The 19,807-nt window shown below is 39.2% G+C and overlaps 1 protein-coding gene across 3 annotated transcripts in view; it reads left to right on the top strand.

Moving 5' to 3' along the window:
- Nucleotides 1–19,807, top strand: part of FBN2 (fibrillin 2) — a 119,102-nt gene that overhangs the window by 33,126 nt on the left and 66,169 nt on the right. For 2 of the 3 annotated variants that reach the window (XM_064405078.1, XM_064405080.1), the window contains exons 8-17: nt 11–136; nt 2,140–2,292; nt 3,044–3,256; nt 4,093–4,230; nt 9,946–10,068; nt 10,650–10,775; nt 11,378–11,500; nt 12,510–12,632; nt 17,872–18,024; nt 18,760–18,813. In XM_064405078.1, coding sequence (XP_064261148.1) covers nt 11–136; nt 2,140–2,292; nt 3,044–3,256; nt 4,093–4,230; nt 9,946–10,068; nt 10,650–10,775; nt 11,378–11,500; nt 12,510–12,632; nt 17,872–18,024; nt 18,760–18,813 — 1,332 coding nt within the window. The remainder of the gene's footprint in view (nt 1–10; nt 137–2,139; nt 2,293–3,043; nt 3,257–4,092; nt 4,231–9,945; nt 10,069–10,649; nt 10,776–11,377; nt 11,501–12,509; nt 12,633–17,871; nt 18,025–18,759; nt 18,814–19,807) is intronic. The other variant, XM_064405079.1, reaches the window with a different exon arrangement.

Here is a 19,807-nt window from a genome sequence, read left to right as displayed (position 1 = left end):
TTTTGGGTAGATATTGATGAATGCAGCGTCATCCCAGGGATTTGCGAGGGTGGTGCTTGCTCCAACACCGTGGGGAGTTACTTCTGCCTCTGCCCACGGGGTTTTGTCACAGCTGTGGATGGATCCTGCACTCCTGGTAGGTGCTCCAGCCATGTGGCACTTCCCCCAGCCCCAGGGCCTCACTTTGTGTCCAGGCAAACGTAGGAATTATTAATTTTATTTGTTTCTCTGAATCTGCGTCTGATGAGCCCAAAAGTTAAGCTCACTTTGGTTTTAAAGGAGCAAACATTTATCCCTACTTGCTGCTTCAAATCCCATCTGACACAGGTTAATTTAACCTTTAGTGGTCAACATAAGTCACAAAAATAAGCCCAAAAGGTATTAAGCAGCATATGCTGATGTGCCCTGATTTGTCAGAAACAGATAATGAATCAGACCAAGTGTTGGATTTCATTACATTTCACCTTTTACAGGATGTTTTATTTAATAGGTATCCCTAAATTATAAAAACCCATTTTGCTTATTTCCACGTGTTGATTTCTTATATGTAGGTGCATGTGTCAAATATGTGATTTAAACAATTCTGACCAATTAACTATAAATACTGTATACCATGTGTAAAAAAACCTTAACAATTGCTAACAGTAATGTACTTTCTAAATCTCTTGTGGTTCTTCTTATTTCACATATCTCAAAGCTCTTTGTTCTCACATTGGGGAAAGGATAGGAATTCTGAAGAGGTTTCTGACTTGCAGATGAATGATGTAAGCAAGTAGCAGCACATGACCTGCAAGTGATTTAAATTTAATAATTTTTTTAAGAGTATGGCCACCTTCTGTTATTCAGGTTCATCTGTGGAGTGCCAACTTCGAATACATTGTGGCTAGCCTCAGGAATACTGAAAACCTATAATTTCCAATATAATCAAAATTTCTGTGGATTTTGGCATGTTTTACAATTTGATTTTGAAAGGCAAAAATAAGCTCCCAAAACCTGAGTCCTGCAGAAAAATCACATGCTGACAATAAAAGATCATCTGCCCTTGAAGGAAAGTAGTTTTCACGTGGCATTACTAAATATTCTGCTGTACTTTCAGTCAACTGAGCAGAACAGGCTGAATAGCATTTTTCCAGTTAGGTACATCTAAGCTGAGGAAAAAAAATCATTTAATGAATTTATTGATGTTGCTGTTGCTACATGAAGTATCTCAGGTTTTGCCATAATAGGGTTTTTATTAGGTTTATACATAATCCTAATATAAATATAAACCTAAAAAACTAGATATATTTGTATAAACCCTATTTTACATAATAGGTAAAATATATCTAGTTTTTGTTTGCATTGCTTTGTATTTTTTCACATCATGCACATTTCTTTGTTGGGTTGAGCAGAGTTTAGGATTGCATGGTGGATTAATGCAAGGCTGATGCCACTGCACCTGTGTGATCCTGCACTAAATCCAATGTGGAATACGTGGGTCAGAGAATAATTGGGTGCAGTTTGGATGTTGTGGGAGTTTTTGTTTGGTTGCTTGGTTTTGGTTTTTTATTACAATTTGTAAAGCATTTTCATCCTTACCTCAGGTGAACAGGGGAAGGTAGCATTGGGAGCTCATGTTGATATCTTTTCCACTGGTCCTAAAATATGAGTCAGACACAATTAGGGTGATAAAAGGGGCACCTTTATATGAGGGTCCTGAAGTACACAAATTCATCAGGTAGAAAAGGCCAAAGATGTGCCCTCTGTGTCACACATGTACAGTTTTTATAGATTCTGCATATTAGCATATCTGACAAGAGCCCCCCATCAGGAACCTGACTGGTGAGGTAATTCCCCCAGTTCTAGTACCTTCTGGATTCTCCCCCCTTAGGATGAGATCCAGACCGTGTTTGCAAAAGTCTGTCTTGGAAAGCTGGTTTCAGCCTTGGTTTCTTAGGAAAACCAAGACAGACAGCACAGGGATCCTGGAATTTTTGTCTTTCTGCCGAGGAAAATGTTGAAACTAAGCTACAGTACGAGGCTACAAAGCTGCAAGTGTGTGTATGTAGGATACAGAGAACGTGTAAAAGAAAGAAGGGTAAAACCAAAACTGCATCAATGTCACCATTTTTGTTTTTTTGTCTTTAACTTGACTGCCAGACCAGAGAGCAGGCAGCTGTTTCTCCAGCTCTGCCGGCGGCCGCTGTGCCCAGGAGCTGCCCGGGAGGTTCACCAGAAGGCAGTGCTGCTGTGAGCCTGGCCACTGCTGGGCCAGTGGCTCTGTTCCAGAGGTGTGTCCTGTCAGAGGATCTGGTGAGTGCCCTCTTGGTTTGGCTGGTTTATTTTCTCCTTTCTGTTCGTTCTGCTTTTAAAACACTGGAGTGTTTTAAACTGCTTTAAAATGTAGGCTAAACAGAAAAAAAAATAAGGTTCATGGGTTGCATTATTATTAATTTCCGTGGTTTTAATACTGATACTGCCATCTGTTAACCATTTTTATTTTTGGTCCATCGTTGTTTGGCACTTGGTTTTTTAATGTCCTTTTATTGGCTTTGGAAATAGGTTTTGGGAAATGGGAAAGATTTTGTGGTCAGGCTTGAAGAGGAAATGACTCTTAGGGTCCATAGTTAATTTTGATTTGAAGGAACAGCTGCTCTCTTGTTCCATTGCATTGTGGGTTACTTTGAACTGCAATGCACCAATTTTAAATTATTCTTTCTGCTCAGAGAGGAATAGCGCGCATCCCTGATGAAAGCTATTTTCTTTATCAACACCTCTGAGAAACCAGTGAGTTACAGTGCTGCTGTCACCACATCAAGAAGAAAGGTTCAACAAACAGTTGACCAAACACTCTTACATTACAGCATTCCATTTTATTATTTCCTCAAGCAACGCCTGCCACAACCAAGGGAGACTCGGGGTGGCCGGGGGAAGACGCGACAACGCGGAGAGGAGGAGTCTCCATCCTGGTTTTTGCAGCACACAGGGAGGGCTGTGCCTTCCTTTTGAGCTGGCTGTGGGAGGCTGACCTGCTGTGTGCTGCTCTGTCCCCCCTGTCTGGCAGATGACCACCGCAGGCTGTGCCTGGACACTGCCCCTGCCCGAGGCGGCTCCCGGCGCGGCGGAGCAGGAGGGAATGGAAATGGATTCGGACCAAGAGGAGCAGGGTTCATCCCCATCCCAGGAAGCAACGGATTCTCCCCAGCTGTGGGTGGAGCAGGGGCAGGAGCTGGTGGTCACAGCCCCACTGGAAGTGGCCCAATCATCACAGGGCTGAGTGAGTGCTTGCATTCTGACTTGTTTCACTCTTTTTTTTTCCCTATGCTATTCCTTCTTTTTTTCCTTTATTTTTACTGCTCAGTCTGGATATGGTATCTTCTTAACACTTAAAAATGATTTTGCCATTCAAGCATGTTTTAAACACCTCAGCTGACACATCAGGAAGTTCAGGAGCCCTTCCTGATGTAGGAAGAGGGTTTTGCATGACTTCAGTTGCAGAGTCCCTGAGCCTATGTTGTTCCTGTTGAGATGTTTTTGTCAGCACTCATAAAACTACAGATTTCTAGGTGTTTTCCAAAAACTACTGGGGTTTAAAAGAAATTGTCTTCTGTATTTTCTCCTCCAACTGTAAAACCTACTTACTCTGCAGAAACACTGCCTTGGCTGAAAGCCCAAGGTGAATAATTTTCTGGCAGAAGTCTCGTGGATATAAACATTGCTCATGACATGTGTAAACACACCCCTGGCATCACAACCATAGAGATCATAAAATGCAAGAAGTATTATTGAGACAGGTACACCAAAAATTTGCTTTGACTTTCACACAAATTGTGGTTTACCCATGAGTTCACTGACAGGCTCATCAGGCTATAGACAGAAATGGTAAATCATATTTAAGAATGTTTGTCTAATGCATTTTTTTTGTTTCCAAGAGCTGTTTGTTGTTGTTAGTTTACTGTCAGGTCAACAGATAGTGCTTTGAAAAACGTTGGTTTTTTTTGATGTGTTTGTGCATCTCACAACATCCTTTCTGAAGCCAAGTATAATATTCATATTTACTCCCATTTAAAAATCTGAATATTTGTCTCTCATTCTGTTTTTTTTTTATGTTAGCAATACTCAATCAGACAATAGACAACTGCAAGCACCATCCCAACCTTTGCTTGAATGGACGTTGCATACCAACCCCCTCTAGTTACAGATGTGAATGCAACATGGGATATAAGCAGGATGCAAATGGGGATTGTATTGGTGAGTGCACACTTCAAAATCCATTATTCTAATATTCTTCAGCTTAAAATCTGGGCTTTTTTATAAAAAGAAATTTTAATGATACTGCTCTTCAGAGAGAGTGCAAAGACCATGGTATTAGTTACACAAGAATAATTTCAATTTTCTATGAGAGCTATCTGTTTTCTTACCAAGAAAAAAAAAAAATCTTGAATTGCAAATACTGGTATTGAGTATTCCTACTCCTGTACTTAAAGGCTATTGAGCATTTTTGTCACATTCAGTAAAGTAAGTTCTGCTTCATTTTCTCTTTTGTTAGGCTCACAAAGCTCAACTTTTGTGATGTAGTTTTGTTATGATCAGGATCATGAAGGGTGGGATTTATGTTTTGCCTCCTCATAAGGCTCAATGGCAATTTGAAAGATGAAAAAATAATTTAAGAATTGCGTTACTTAACTTCTGGTTAAATTCGCATTTTGGATGAAAATACAGAATGTTAACTTTATATAACAAGAACTGAATTTGGGATCTTATACTTTTATTCAATTCCTGTGGACTTCACTCTTGCAATGTCCACAACTCATCAGTTATTTCAGAGAAAATACAAGATTTGGAAGTTCTTGTGGGGGTTGTGTGGAGAGGAACGCCCTATGCAAGATACATTGATTAATGTATAGGATCCTAAATGAAAAGTTCTGGTTATATTTTGGATTGAGCCCTTGTGTACTGAGTCTTTATAAGGAGTTTGAGATCTGTGAATGAAAAATACCAAACAAGAGCTTTTTAGCAATAGGTTTTCCTCGCAGTAAGTGTGGGTTGAGAATCAATTTCTGATGTGTCTGTGGATTGCAGGTCCCCTCTGAGTTCAGCTGTGCTCTTGCATCAGAGAGCTTGGTTGTACCTGCACCATTCCTGGCCACTGCACACTCTCATTTTAACAAAACTCAGTTAACAGGGATTCCACCTCTTCCCCAGGCAGTTGCACTGCTGCCATAGCCAAATATCCAGAAAGTTTTCAGAACATCTAATCTAATTTAAACACTGCATTTGCAAAAAGATTGAGCTTTTTTTATTTCTCATCCTCACTATACAAGGAAAGTGGTTCAGTTCCTTCTTAATTTCACTTATTTGTATTTGAAGGTTTATACAGTTCTTCCAAGCTGTCCTTTATGATACAGCAAATCTGAATTTTTTTTAACTTTTTTATTTGGGTGAGAGTTTTCTGCACCTCTGATCTCTAACTGGGAGGTTCAGAGGGATTAATCTCTTGCTGCATCCTTGGGTCTCAGGAGCCATAATCACATTGTGAGAGGGGAATAAGAATTTTGTGATGTTTGTCTTGCATGGCAGTTCCTTACAAAAGGAGTATGGAGAGCCCTGGCTCATTTGTTACAGCACTAGATTTTGCATCACTGAAATCAATAATATTTTTAACTCTGGTGGACCTTGACACTCAAGGACTGTCTGGGGTCTTGGATTATTTGATCTTTTGGAAATCTAGTTTACATCTTGTATTCACATTTTTTTTACTCGGGGGTCAAGCTGAAAATAACATCTGAAGCACAATAGGTTGTAACAAGTAGAGCTATATGAACTTAAGTTTTTTTAGTTTTTCAGGTGTCACTGGAATATGGCAATAATCTGTGCTTTGAAAGCCCCATCAGCTTTACATGTCTGGGTGCTGGGACAGAAAAATACAAATGTGTTATTGATCATGTGGCTGTCGTTCTGTCCCTGTCTCTTCTGTGGGCTCACCCTGCAGGGCACTTGCTTGGCAGTTCCCCTTCTACTCCAGGCTTGTGATAACAGTGAAGTTGTATCAGATTTTCAGTTTGGGGTCCCAGTGCCTGAAAACCGTGAGGTTGGGTTGTTAGGTGCATTGGGGGAAAAAAAAAATGACCTGGTTAATTATCTAGCCTAGAGGTATGTGCCCAGTAAAAAACTTGTCTTCACTTAAGGAGCTTAATGTTGACTGTGCAATGCTTACCTCAGCATGAAAGAATAGACTGAAAGCAGAGGCAATTTTGGATGCCCTGGGATCAAAACAAAAATTTCAGTTGGTTTAACAAAAGCTGAAGGTGCAGTGCCAGCTACAATGCTATCACACATGGAAAGCACGGGAAGAGACCCCCAAAATGGCTTCAAAAAAGTTTAAGTGTAATTTTGCCCATTTTTTCTTGCATGAAGTAAATCAGTCATTACTAATTTCAGCTCTGCAGTGCTTTGCCTTTTCAGTAGATGGCTTGAATTCAGATGTTTCATAGGAGAGTGAACTCTGTGAAGTATAAATAATTCTGTGAACTCTATAAATTACACAGCTTTGTTTCACTGTTATTTTCTAATTGTATTATAAGGAAGTAGCCAAAGTATCTTCAGTTCCCCCTGAATCTGAGATTTGTGAACAGTAGTTGCTGCAAACTATGCTGAAAGTTTCTTGGAAATATAGGCAGGATATATATTCTAATTTTTATATATATGGATTATATATATAAATTAGATTTCTATATATATAAAGTAGATTTCTATATTGTAATGTGAATATTTATCTTACTACTAACAGAACAGTCTTGGGGCATTGCTAATAGGATTAATGGCACATAAATGAACACTCTTTCTGTACTTCTCTGCTTGCTCCCAAAGCAATAAATTAAATCCAGAAATGGTTGTATTTTTTTCTGTAGAGTTAAAGGAAAGTCCTGTTTCAAGATTAATCCTGCCAAACCAAACAACTATGGTGTGACTTGTTCTTCTCTTTCTCATAACTTGCATTATGCTGTTCTTCACAACAGACCATGGCCAAGGACCATGAGTGTCCTAAGTGGTCTGAATCTGAATGGTCAGTCCTTTTGTCCAAAATAGCTTAAATTTTATTACCTTTCCTTATTCATGTCTGTTTATAAAAACTCTGGATAAAATTGTAGACACTTAAAAAAGTGGGAGCAAACCTGTAGGTGTGCTGTGTTGGATTTTAGTTGTCTTGTCAATACAAATAGGCCTGTTTAAAATGTTACAATTTGTCTCCAGACTCATTGCATTAAGTCTTTTAAGGGGATTTTGGAAGTTTCCTACTGTGCCTGAGAGAATTCTGGCAATTGTTAGTGATGAAAAACTGAAAAGTAGAGATGTGTGTGAGGCAGGTGCTGAAAGACAAACATTTGACCTTGAAGGGGGTGTGCTGGGAGACAGAATAAATGGGTTAAATATCTCTGTCTTAAGTGTTTCCTGTTTATAATGCTAGAATATGCATGCTTTCAATGCAAACTCAAAGCCAAATCTCCTTTCTATTAACATACATTTGCCATTTCCCTCAGTTATCAAGAGCTTATAAAAATAAGACCATCTTAAGATGCATATTTCATCTGGATGTCATGTGCATGAAGGATGCACATGGCTTTGGAAGGATTTTCTAAGCTGAAGTCAGCTGTTTTGTAGAGAACCTCTGCATTCCTGCTGAAGAGTTTATAAACTTATAGACAGATCCTTTGGAACATGAGCATGGGCCTTTTTGAAGCAAGTTGAAGCCTGTAATACAGAAGGTCCTAAATGTCATTGTCTGCAGGAAAACTAAAGAAAAAAGATGAGTGGTGTATCAAGTATTTACAAGTTCCCTCTGTAGTCCCTTATAATAAAGCAAGGTATAAATACAGTAAATTCATTTCAATTAGGGCACTTGACAAAGAAAATATTGTCAAGATGTGATCCAGAGTTTGATGTTCTGTTGGTGGTTGAGGACTTAGTTCTGAAGGGGTGATGTTCAATCCTTGACCCCTTCCCATATCAGCTGAGCACTGAGGAAAAATCACCTCTGGTGGAAAATCACCCCACTCCTGACAAAGAGCATCCCAACATCCAGGCATGCCAGAGAAACATGAGGGCAGGGACTACTACACTGACATAGACTGGCATGTAAAAATTCAGTTACCTCTGTATTTAACACCCCAAATTCCTCTTTTCTTCATCTTGTCTTAATTCCTATGGTTTTACTGCAGTGGTGGTGGGATCAGCGGGTATGCAAATATGAATGATCTAATTAATTGTGTGTGGAGGTATTTGATTCTTCCATTTGCTTTTCCTTTATTCATTTAACTGTTTACACAGGTTGTACCTGGGCACCAAGAGTGCTGTTGTAAACCAGGTCATTTTATCAGTGACTTGTGTAAACACAGATCTCTTTTTGTACAGTGATGCTCTTGGTTTAAACTTTGTGTTCGTTAACACAGTAATTCCTGTTAAATATAGGGTCTTATTTATGATTAAATTAGAACAAAGTTAACCTTTTGCCATCTTTTGTAGTGATTTTAGAAGTTATTTGTGGAACAGCAACTTCTAGAAAGTATGCATAAATATTCTTATGATTTCAATTTCTTGTCACATCCCAGTATTCTCAAGATGTCATGAGCTGAGTTCTAGAACCAGATTTGATTACGAGTGAGTGGAAATGATAATGAAAATTGCCCTGGGGATTTCCTGGTATTTCTGGAAGCACGTACTGCAAAATGCATGGGAGAATCATCATTGTTGGGAACTGATCAGCTTCAGAGTTTCTAACAGCAGCTTTCAGCCAGATGCCAGAAACTCCTGCAAATCACCACTGCCTTTGTGGTGTTAAAAGCCTGCCTAAATGAAGAAATAAGTAATTACAAATACATTGGAAATAAAATGAAGGGCCTAGCTGGAGAAAAAAGTCAAAATTAGCAAAAGTTGCTAATAAAGAAATGGAGGATTTCATCAAGGGATCCATTTGTCACCTTTGAATTGAGGTCTAACAGAGAGTAGCTGCTTAGGTCTTACTTTAGGTGCTGCAGGGGGACTGATCCAGCAGTCCTGCCCTGCCAGACCAGTGGGATTCACCCACTGTGCTCCCTGGATGACAGTGGGCAAGGGTCCTGGAGGGTTTACAGAAATGTAGTGGGGAGAAAAACTGATGTTATTTGAGATCTGGGCATAGCTGTCATGACCAAAGACACCTCTGACTCACTGGTAATTGCTGGATATCAAATTTGGGAAAGGGCTCTTGAAAAGAACTGTTGAAGTTTCCAGAGCCCTATGTCAAATAAGAGTTATTTCTGAGCAGTTAGCTGACATTTCAGTTGGTTAAAATGTGTTTGGTTGCACCCAAATACCCAAAACTTTTGGAAAGCAGAGTAAGGTACATTATAGAAAAGAGTTAGGTTAAATCTGGCATTGTTCAGTGCAAAGACTGGGGTTGAGGGTGCAGTGGGGCATAAATAATTGAGATGTGGTGCACAGACTTTGGTCTCATTAAGAATCCCTCCTGCTGGTGTGCAGACCCTCCTCATTTTTTAACAGCAAACCTGTAATATAAGAGGGGTAATTTTTGGTTTGCTCTCATTTTAAAGTGCCTATTTTGATTAGTATTGTCTTTTCTTGTAAAGGAACATAAATAGCCATTGAGTTAAATGAAACTGGGTTGTATTAAATCAACCATTAAGGCAACCATCAGGTTTCAAAATCCTCAAGAAGATTCTTTTTCTGTTGGCCCTCAAGATGCTTATAGATGAAGTAGTGCCACTTCACTTGTTACAAATGCCTGCCTAGCTGAACCAAGAACAGCCCTGTGTTCCTGGCAAAGCAGTGAAGTTTGCACCAAGAACAGGCTTTAGTATTTACCATTTGGCTGCTAGTTACCATCTTTTTCACTCAGAAGCTTCCAGACTTGTGGGGAAAAAAGAAAGTAGACTTTGTGAAGTCACTAATGCTTCTCTGTGCTGCCAGCAGATGTTGATGAGTGCACATCAAACCCCTGCTCCAATGGGGACTGTGTCAACACACCTGGTTCCTATTACTGCAAGTGCCACACAGGTTTCCAGAGAACTCCTACCAAGCAAGCCTGCATTGGTAAGAACACTGCTCCATTTCTGCTGGCATTGCAGATGTTACATCTGCAGCATCCTGCATCAGACCCCTTGCATCAGACTCCATTTGAACTTGAACGATAGGAGTGCAGTTTCAGTAAATCCCAGTGTTAAATCAGTTGGTGTTCTAGATCTGGGCTGCCACCTCATTTGTTTTGTTGTTGTCTTTTAATATTTATCTATTATTCTGGAATATCCATCTGGGGAATTCCCTTGACAGGAGTTCTAAAAAAAATAAATAAATAAAAAATTGAATGACTGGTGCTTTTTTGTGTATGCATGCAGATGAAAGTGTGAGTAGGTTTTTAAAAGCATTCATTAAAAAATTACAAAGCATCACAAAATGTAGCATTTGCTGTACATGTCTGTAAAAATATTATTTTTCCCTGATGCAAAGAGTCTAAATTCTTACCTTACTTTTGAACTTTTCTAAGTAATACATAAGTGACGTGCCAGTATTTCTCAAGGCAATAATTGTCTCCAAATGCATTTTTATCTTACTGTAGTTCTGCATTTGTGTAGGGTTGAGTTTGTTTGGCTTGGTTTGTTTTCTCTTCCCCTTAGATGTCGATGAGTGTGTTCAGAATGGTGTTCTTTGCAAAAATGGGAGGTGTGTGAACACCGAGGGAAGCTTCCAGTGCATTTGCAATGCTGGGTTTGAACTGACTGCAAATGGAAAAAACTGTGTGGGTAAGGACCCTTCTGAAGAATGGGGCAGGCATTAGCTTGGTGGTTCTAGAAATGGTGAAGATTACCTTTTTTGAAATATTGTGAACTTACAGGCCCCTTCATTCAAATTTTACAGAACCATCTGATCTCAAAGAAAATTTGAGGTAATTTTGTTTTTGAAGCTGCACCTCTCCTCAAGAGTCCAAAGATTAATGCTTTTCCATAAAGCTTCACAGCAAATGATCCAAAAATCAGCATTACTGAAGAAAATACCTGTTTTTAAATTTGGCTGCAGGGTGTCAAGAAAAAAATCATGCTAGATAAACAACAAGTTTAATTCTGTCAGGCGATGGGAGGTTTTTATCCTCTCATGTATGAAAGAAAGGCACACCCTGTCCTTTCATACACAGCCTGCTGAAATACGCAAAACAACTGATCACAATATGAAAAAAAATTGCTGCTTTTTCTATGGAGTGAAAACTCTTTGAGATACTTAATCAGAGTTATGATCAGAAATTAATCTTTAAGAAATACGCCACACCAGTCCTAACTGATTATTTTCATTGTGTCATCTTCTGGAGGGTGAGAAACTAAAAAGCAATTTTCTTTGCGATGTTTTGTAGACCATGATGAGTGTGCCACCACAAACATGTGCTTGAATGGGATGTGCATAAATGAGGATGGGAGTTTCAAATGCATCTGTAAACCAGGATTTGTCCTGGCTCCAGATGGACGTTACTGTACTGGTATGTGAAATTTGGGGGGGATATTGATTGAAAATGGCTTTTCCTGTCTTTCATCCCTGCAAGAATGGCAATCTAGTATTGACTCAATGCCATATAACACCTTGCTGCTCACTAAAGCAGATTTCTTTAGCTGCCTGGAAACAGATCCTTAATTTACTGAAAGAAGTATTTAATAGTGTTTGGAAGGCCACAACGATAATAAATTGTCTTCTGAAAAATCTTGGAGCATTGCAAAATCATCAAAATATTCAGGCCCTATGTGAAATGGTAAAGTGAGCAGCAATGTGGTAAATTTAAGAGGTTTGAAAGATTTTACATTGATGAGCCCCATCCTGCTACATACATTTTCCACATCATTATCCTGATAATTCAGAGTGCATAGCACTTGAGCCATTTTAGGAGTCACACAGCATTATAAACTTTTTAAAGTGCAATCACTGTAAACTTCTATTAAAACTTTTAAGCATACAGTCTGATTTAGCTTCAGTTTCAGCAAACCAATTGAAGATACCTGTTGCTGCCCATGGAGGTATATTTGGGTTTAAGTCACTTCTAGTAAATAATTTAAATTGTTAGTCTTCTGATTTGTATTTGAACCATTTCTACTAGTTGTGCTTTCCTTAATAACATGTAGTTGTGCTTAGAAATTGATGACCACTTAAAAGTTCTTTGAAATCAAAATTAACCATCATAAGGATATTTTGTGTCTAGTGCTCTTGAGCCACATTTTAAAGCAGAATATGGGATGGACTAAGGGGAAAATTTATCATTGATTTTGCTTGATGTGGAATATGAAGTACCTCTAATCCTAAAGTTCTTCTGCTTATTTTGGGATTTTTTTTGTTTGTGCAGCTGGAGTTTTGATTATTCCAAGATTAAATTTTTATTAGAAATAAAACAAAGATATTGTTATCTGCTATCATAAAGTAAATTGGTAATGTTCTGAAACTATTAGCTGTAATCTTGCTTGAAAACAGACTGGTTGCTGAAGTGTCTTGCCTCCTCTTAGATATTGATGAATGCCAGACATCAGGAATTTGCATGAATGGTCATTGCATAAATACTGAAGGCTCATTTCGGTGTGATTGCCCACCTGGCTTGGTTGTTGGAGTTGATGGTCGTGTGTGTGTAGGTAAGCCAGATTTACTCTTTTTTCTTCATAGAAAAACAAGTTAATTAATTATGAAATGTATCAAATTATTTCCGTCTGAATAGTGTTGACATCTTCTTTGTGGCAGTCCCATAATCCTGTTGTTAAAAGACAAGAAACCTAATTTCCTGTGTGGAATTGGAGAGGCAGTTCCTCTTGTTTACCTGTTATTCATATATAAATAAGCTTAAAGTACCTACTCTTCCTGGCATCTCCTTTAGGTTTTAAGACATACCCTTTCTAGTCTGATGAAAATTATTTTGCCATGTAATCAGCCTCCTGTCCTCTCAAATGGTACTGGTTGGAATTTAAGAGATTCTTCACTGAGCTCAGCTAGGAGTTCTAGCATATCCTCAGGGAGCTCTTGGGCCAAAAAATGGATAATTTTCAAGCTGATGAATTAAAAAAGTGTGGAGGGCAAGAAGTATTCAATCCCTTGTACTCTGCTGTTTGCTGATCAGGAGGGAGGAGAGGAATAAGTGTTTGTCAAGGATTTCTGGGAGTTATGATACTGTGTGTACTTTGCAAAGTTCCTTAAGTTAATCCACAGGATTTTCCCTGTGTGTCTCAGAACATCAATTCTATATCCCTGAAATTTCTCCTTCCCCAGCTCCTGCATGTGTCTGTCCTCAGGCACATTAGTGACCAGAGACTCTACAAGAATCATGTTTATTAATCAGTAATTAATCATTAATGACTTTTCTTGCTGATGGACTCATGGATGTTGTATCTGCCTTTGCTTTATCAGCATATTTCCAGATAAAGGAAAAACAGATCACAATGGGGTGATGAACTTGGGGGTTCTCACAGCAAAGGGATGAAACATACCAAATCCTCAGGTTGCTGTTACCAGCTCATTTCAAATAACATTTCAGATGGTGCTACATTTCAAAATTCTTCAAAACAAGATCTAGGACAGGTGTTTCTATCAAGTGCCAGCACAACCTAGCCCCCTTGTGTTACCACTTCAGCTTTAAAAATGTGTGATAAAAACTGAGACTGTCTTAAAAACACAGGCTCAAAAAAAGCTAAAACACATTCTCAGTCTCTCAGTTGGAACACAAATTGTGTTGTTTTAAGTAAATTAAATGTTCTAGTAAGCAAAACTGCACTGAAGGTTGAACCAACAAAAGCAAGTTCTGTTCCCTCCTGTGTGGTAGCTGAGTTGTTTTCTTCTGGTTTATTAAACATTTGGAGAAAAGCAGTGAGAAGTTAAACAATGAGGAAAGGCCTGGTGTACTGTTTTAGATATTGGAATTTCGCTGCTCAGTGGCACACCAACAAAACCAGACTTGAGTACAGGCTGTTCAGTACCTTTTTTGTGTTCCAAGTTGGCCTCATCTTTACCCCTGTCAGTGATACAGCTGCAAAGAATCAATACATTACTCAATTTTCTGTGCTTTCACTTACCTAATGTTGCCACAGTACTAGCAGCAAAAGGCTTGACAGGTTGGCCACCATCTGTGAACACCATTTATTTAGAAGTTACGTGCTACACAGCTGTAAGGTTTACCATAAATGCTTACATTTTCAATAGGAAGTTCCCTTTTTAGGACAAAAAAAATAATAAAGCAGAATAATGATCTATTTGGAAAATTCATTAAAAAAATATGATGTAATTATTCCAGCAATAAAATAACATAGCAAATTTCAAACACTGCATAACAAAATATCCTCACACATGACTTGAGAATATAATTTCCAAGCCAGGCCACTGTTCAGAATTGTGTGTGTGTGTTTATATATAATCCACATGCTGTGTTAACTACAGGAATTCTGTGTCTGGCTATTCTATTCCATATATTGCATGACCTACATAATACTTTTCAGACATTCTGGCTGCTAGAAGATCATTGGTTGTTTGAAAATTAATAACTTAAATTGGAAATCTTGTAAGAGCATTCCCACAAGTCTGCTAGGTAACCAGCAAGGAATATAAAATCTTAAGAGCCCACAGTCCAGCTGCCCCCTCTTTCTCTGAGCTCTATTTTACTTCTGAATAATGACCTTGATCCTGGTGGGAGTACACATAGAAAGGAAATGCTGGTTTACTTAGTATTTATAAGTATGGCTGAGTCAATCACAAAATGTTATACAAGCTTGAAAAAGGTACAGCAAAGGGGAACAAATGCTTGGAAAAGGAACAGTTACAGTGTCATGGAACAGCTAGATAAATACTTGGAGCCAAACTTCCAACATTTGAATATTTGCAGGCTTTTTAGGTTTGGCTGTACTTCCAGCTGCAGTTCCATGCTTGGACACCTCAGCTGGCTCTGCGTGTGAGCATGTATCACCTCAGAACTTGTGCTGAGCTGTGGCTCCAGCTTCACACACTGTTGTTTGTTCTCTGCTGAGGCACTTCTAATTACCTCTGCCCAGAGCCAGGGTCATCCAGGACACAGTAACTAGGCTTTATTTTACTGTGGTAATTTTGTAGAGCCAAATGGATAAGCGTTTGTCATAAGCCTGATTTGTCCTTCCTGGGCTCCTGGATGGGTGCAGTGACTTTCCCTGAGTGTGGGTCAAGCACTGGTCCACCTGATATTGATCATAAATGTGGTGATGATCATTTTTTGTAGGTGTTGAAGAGCTACACTGCCAAATTAAAAAAATTTAAGTGCCATGCCTTGGAACAGAGTGGAGAGTCCCATAAACAGGTACACAGGTACAGCAGCAGCAATGCTAACCTCTGATCCAGGGGAAAAATTAATTCTTGGTGCTCTGGAATGAGTAGCCAAAGGCCAGTCAAACTAAACATGGGGAGCAGCACAGGTTCATCAGTAAGTGCAGACTCAGAACTGTTGTGGAATGGAGAACCTGAGCTTTGTGAGGGTGCCTGCAGCAATTGAATCTTCCACAAGGAAGTGCCTGTCCTTCTCATTCTTTCTCCTAGCACAGCCCAGAGGGGACATTCTCCCTGTCACACAGTTGCTGTGGGAGAGCCAGCTTGGTTCTTCATCCTTCACAGGCTTGGTGAATCACTGACTGTGTAGATCACACTTTTTTCTGTAACTAGGCATGCAGTTGTCCCCAAGTTTTGTGTCACTTCTTTAAAAGTGCTGATGAATGCTGAAGCTCCTGTTCTCTTGTGCAGAGCAGTTGCTCAGTACATCTGTAGTTTCCTTCAGCTACTTCCCACAATCCACATCTTTGAAGACCTTCCTTCAGAGTATTCCTTTCACACTTCCCAGTCTCCTGTCACTCTGCAGTTTCCCTTGGTGCCATTTCCTTCCCTTGACTTGCTTCTCCATTCCCTCACAGGGGGAAGCCTCCCATTCTGTGACAGGGCAGTGATTGAAGTCCCTTTGTCATGGCAGAACTTGTCAGGGTGGCAACTGGACTTGTCTGAGGTGGAGGGAAAGGATGTGATGCCTCTAATCATTTTGCACAGTAAATGAGCAGACGTTTCTTGTGCAAAGGTCCTCGACTATTTTCAAGCATCGTAATCTTTTCCTGATGCTAAGTTCAAGAGAGTTGTACTGGCTTCACCTAGATTCTTGGCAAGGAAAAAACTAAAATCCAGGACATATGTAGCTATGCTCCAGAACTATCTGTTCCATGGGATACCAAAAGCAAGACAACATTTATGTGCAGGCAGTACTGTTATACAGGAGCCAGCTTAAAACACTCAAAGGGCCGACAGAACACATAAGGAATTGCCAGTTCTTATTTGGGTTGGCCCTGGATATTCAACATTCACTGTAAAACTTCTCATGCAACTTTCCTTTGTTGTTTTGGGGTCATACTTCAAGCAAGGAGCTGTCTGGATTCCCTCAAACCCCTTTCAGTTTCTGAGTGCACTCAGGCTTGTGTCCAGGCCACAGTGCATGGTGGTTTTACTGGGGGACTGACAAGGAGCATAAATTAAAGCTGTGTTCTGTTCTGGCCCATAAAGACACCTGAAACAAACAGTACTTCTGCAGCTCCTACAGTGTCTGTAGAATTTTAGGAGTCAAAAATAAAGGCTATTTATCTGTATCCTGCAGTTCTCAGCTACACATTTTTAGAGAACTGCCCAATCACGTGCTTGTTCAAAGATCTCTAATACTATCCTGTAAGCAAACATGGGAAAAAGCATTGAAGCTTAGAAAGACTAAAACCAGAAAAGTACAACAAAACCCCAAAGAAATGCATAAGAAGGAGTCTCAGAGACATTCTCATAGCTCTTGGATAATTATAGGATATTCCTGTAATGTTCCTGTAAAGGTAGGTATTGAGAATTTGCCTTGGAAGTTTCTTCTTCCTGCATGTTACTGGTCAAGGCTGTCAAATTGATTTATGTGATTAAATCAGTTGTAAGATTAGCAGTGTGTACATGGTGAGTCTTACAGTTCTATCTTTGGCCTGTATAATTTTTCTGCTTTTTTGGGCATAATTTTTGGGGTTGAAGAACCTTTCAGGTGTTCTGTGTTTTGTTTGTGTGATAAGTGATTGTTTATCCAGACCACCATTTCCAGGCCTCTCCCTGAGGATGGCACTTTAACTTCCAGACTGTTTTTAATCGCAAACCCCCTGAAGTTTCTTATAGTCTGGACTGTATCACTGCTTTCCTCACTGCCTGGTTGTGTGTAAAATTTGCTAGATTGCTGTTCCCAGCTAGATTTTGGTGCCTCTTTGGTGTGCTAAACCAGCACTGGTGCCTGTTTATGTATAAACCTATTCAGGTGGTCATGTCACATAAAGGCTGTTCTGAACAATCTGCTAAAATTGCATTTCTGTTCATGATTCTGTGAATACAGCTGGAGACCATGCTCCTCCTTCCAGAAGGAGCTGCTATTCTCCCATATTACCAGCCCTGGGCTGCTGGTGAGTTATCCTACCTGAGGAACCATTTTGGAAGTCAGGGATGTCTGTGGTACTTCCCAAAGGGAAGAGTCAGCCACCACATGCTGATCCAGGCTGTTCTCTGTTTCTTTCTGGGACATTTGTTGATGGATTCGAAGAGCTGTTTTGGGGTGTTGGGTGACCTTTGGAATGCCTTTGAATTTAGTCACAAAGTCCTGGTTTAGGTGGTTTGAAAGTGCTCTGGAGAAAGCCCCAGGAGGCAACCAAGCTGAGAATTGGCCTTGGTGCCATCAGGATTATTGAGGCAGGGCAGATGTAGCCACTGTGACCTTTTCGTTGACCAAAAATAAGGGTGTTTAGCTTTTGGGATGGTATGCATGCATTTCATTTTCAGCCCAAGGAAATAATTGCTGCCTCCCTTGCCCTTTTTCTTTAGATACTCACGTGCGTAGCACATGCTATGGGGGCATCAGAAAAGGGCTGTGTGTCCGTCCCTTCCCTGGAGCTGTCACCAAGTCTGAGTGCTGCTGTGCTAACCCTGACTATGGCTTTGGAGAGCCGTGTCACCCCTGCCCTGCCAAAAACTCAGGTAAAGTTCTGTGTTTCTTCAAGAAAGAACATACTTTAAACAAAACTGTTGTTGAAATCACGCTGCTGATTTTTATTTCATGCCCTAAAGAAAAGTGAACAGGGTGAGTTTGGGTTCCTGATTTAAATGTTTGCTATAAGCAGTAATTTTTGCAAGAGAATAAGCAGAATTCTCCAGTGAATCTGTAAATTTCCTGGTCCAGTCAATCCAACTTAAAGGAGCTGGATTATTTATAGAAATCTGTATTTCATTTTATAAGAATCAATTCTTTAAGTAAACCTGAGAATTTATTTAAGATCTCTTGACTACAGAGCTGAGGTGATGCATCTAGGACAGAATTTCCATTTAGTATTGTTTTCTGAAGCAGCAGAAAACTTTAGAAAAAAAAGTGAAACTGAGTGTGACTAAAAGCAATAACTGGAGAGGACAGTTGTGTCAAGACTGTAAAGAAATCACCTGAGTTTTTAACTCTGCTCATCTAAGTTTGGTTTTGTATGTGTGTGTATATATATATATGTATGTATGTATGAAATTTCAGGAGGAGTGCTACCTTACAGATTTAACTAAATTACCTATAATGGTTATTTCATGTGAACACTGGCATTTCGTTAGTTACATTTTAGAAAAATTACTATGGAAAAAAAGAGACCATGTGGGTTTAGTATAGAATGAAAGAAGGTGAAATACTGGAAATAACATTTTCTTTTCCCCAACATCTCCACCCCAACTGAGCAGCTGAGTTCCATGGCCTGTGCAGCAGTGGAATAGGTATTACTGTTGATGGAAGAGGTATGTTGCATATTTTCTTTAATGTATATGATTTTTCTGGTTTAGGGCAAATTTTGGGAGTTAATTTCTGAAGTTTTTTTTTCTAGAAAACAAATTTAAGTGGTCCCTCCCTCAAGCAGTTCAGGAGGTAAATTTCTTTAACAACATTTTGTTGTTAACATTGAAATGTTGTTACATTGAAATTTTAACAAGTAATTAACAAGTTAACAATTCAGCAGCACTGTATCACCCCAGGACAATGACTCAGAGTTAAAAAAAAAAAACTCCTCAAAATGATATTTTTTGCTACTAGAGTAGAGTTTTTAACTTCAAGATTAATAAGTTAATTTTAGTATTTTAACTCCCAGACTACCATATTTGAATGTTGTCTAGAAATAAAGCTGGAATTAGTTCTCTAGAACAGTGGGTTTTGCCTGACCTTCTCAAGAAGAAAAAGTAATATGTTGCAGAGTTCTGACCTATGTTGGTTTCTTTTTTTTTTTCCTTTTTTTTTTTTTTTTGAGATTAGAGATTTTTTCAGATTAGGCATAAAACAGTTCTCTCTCATTTGACAGGAGTCATTTGCCTTTGCAGTTGATTTTTAGTCAGCTGGCATAGTAATAGAACAGTTTTTCTCTCCAGATCCAGTGTTCACTCATGGATTGTTTCCATGGACAGATTGTATCTCTGTAGAGTTAAAAATTGGAAGGGAGCTGAACTGAAAAAACCATATCCTTATGAAAAAAAATCCTGAAAGTGACCACTTGCATTTAGTATTGGGAACTGTAAAGCTCCAGATCCTTTTCCTAGTACCACAGAGACAGGGATTTTAAAAAATAATGGCTGAGCCAGGTCTGAAGTAGGGGCAAAGCATGCTGCAGCTGCCAGATAAGTAAAATGGGTTGAAGAAGGAATGGGAGAATATAGGAACATAAAATTTATTGCTAGGTGTTTTTATAATTATCCTTGTCAGCATTAAAGCTCTTGTTCCATGCAGCAGAAACAGAAAAAGAAC

The sequence above is a fragment of the Passer domesticus genome, chromosome Z (genome assembly GCF_036417665.1).
Source record: "Passer domesticus isolate bPasDom1 chromosome Z, bPasDom1.hap1, whole genome shotgun sequence".
Taxonomy (NCBI): Eukaryota; Metazoa; Chordata; class Aves; order Passeriformes; family Passeridae; genus Passer; species Passer domesticus.
The sequence above is the reverse complement of the archived record's forward strand: the minus strand, read 5'-3'. Positions and strand labels throughout refer to the sequence as shown.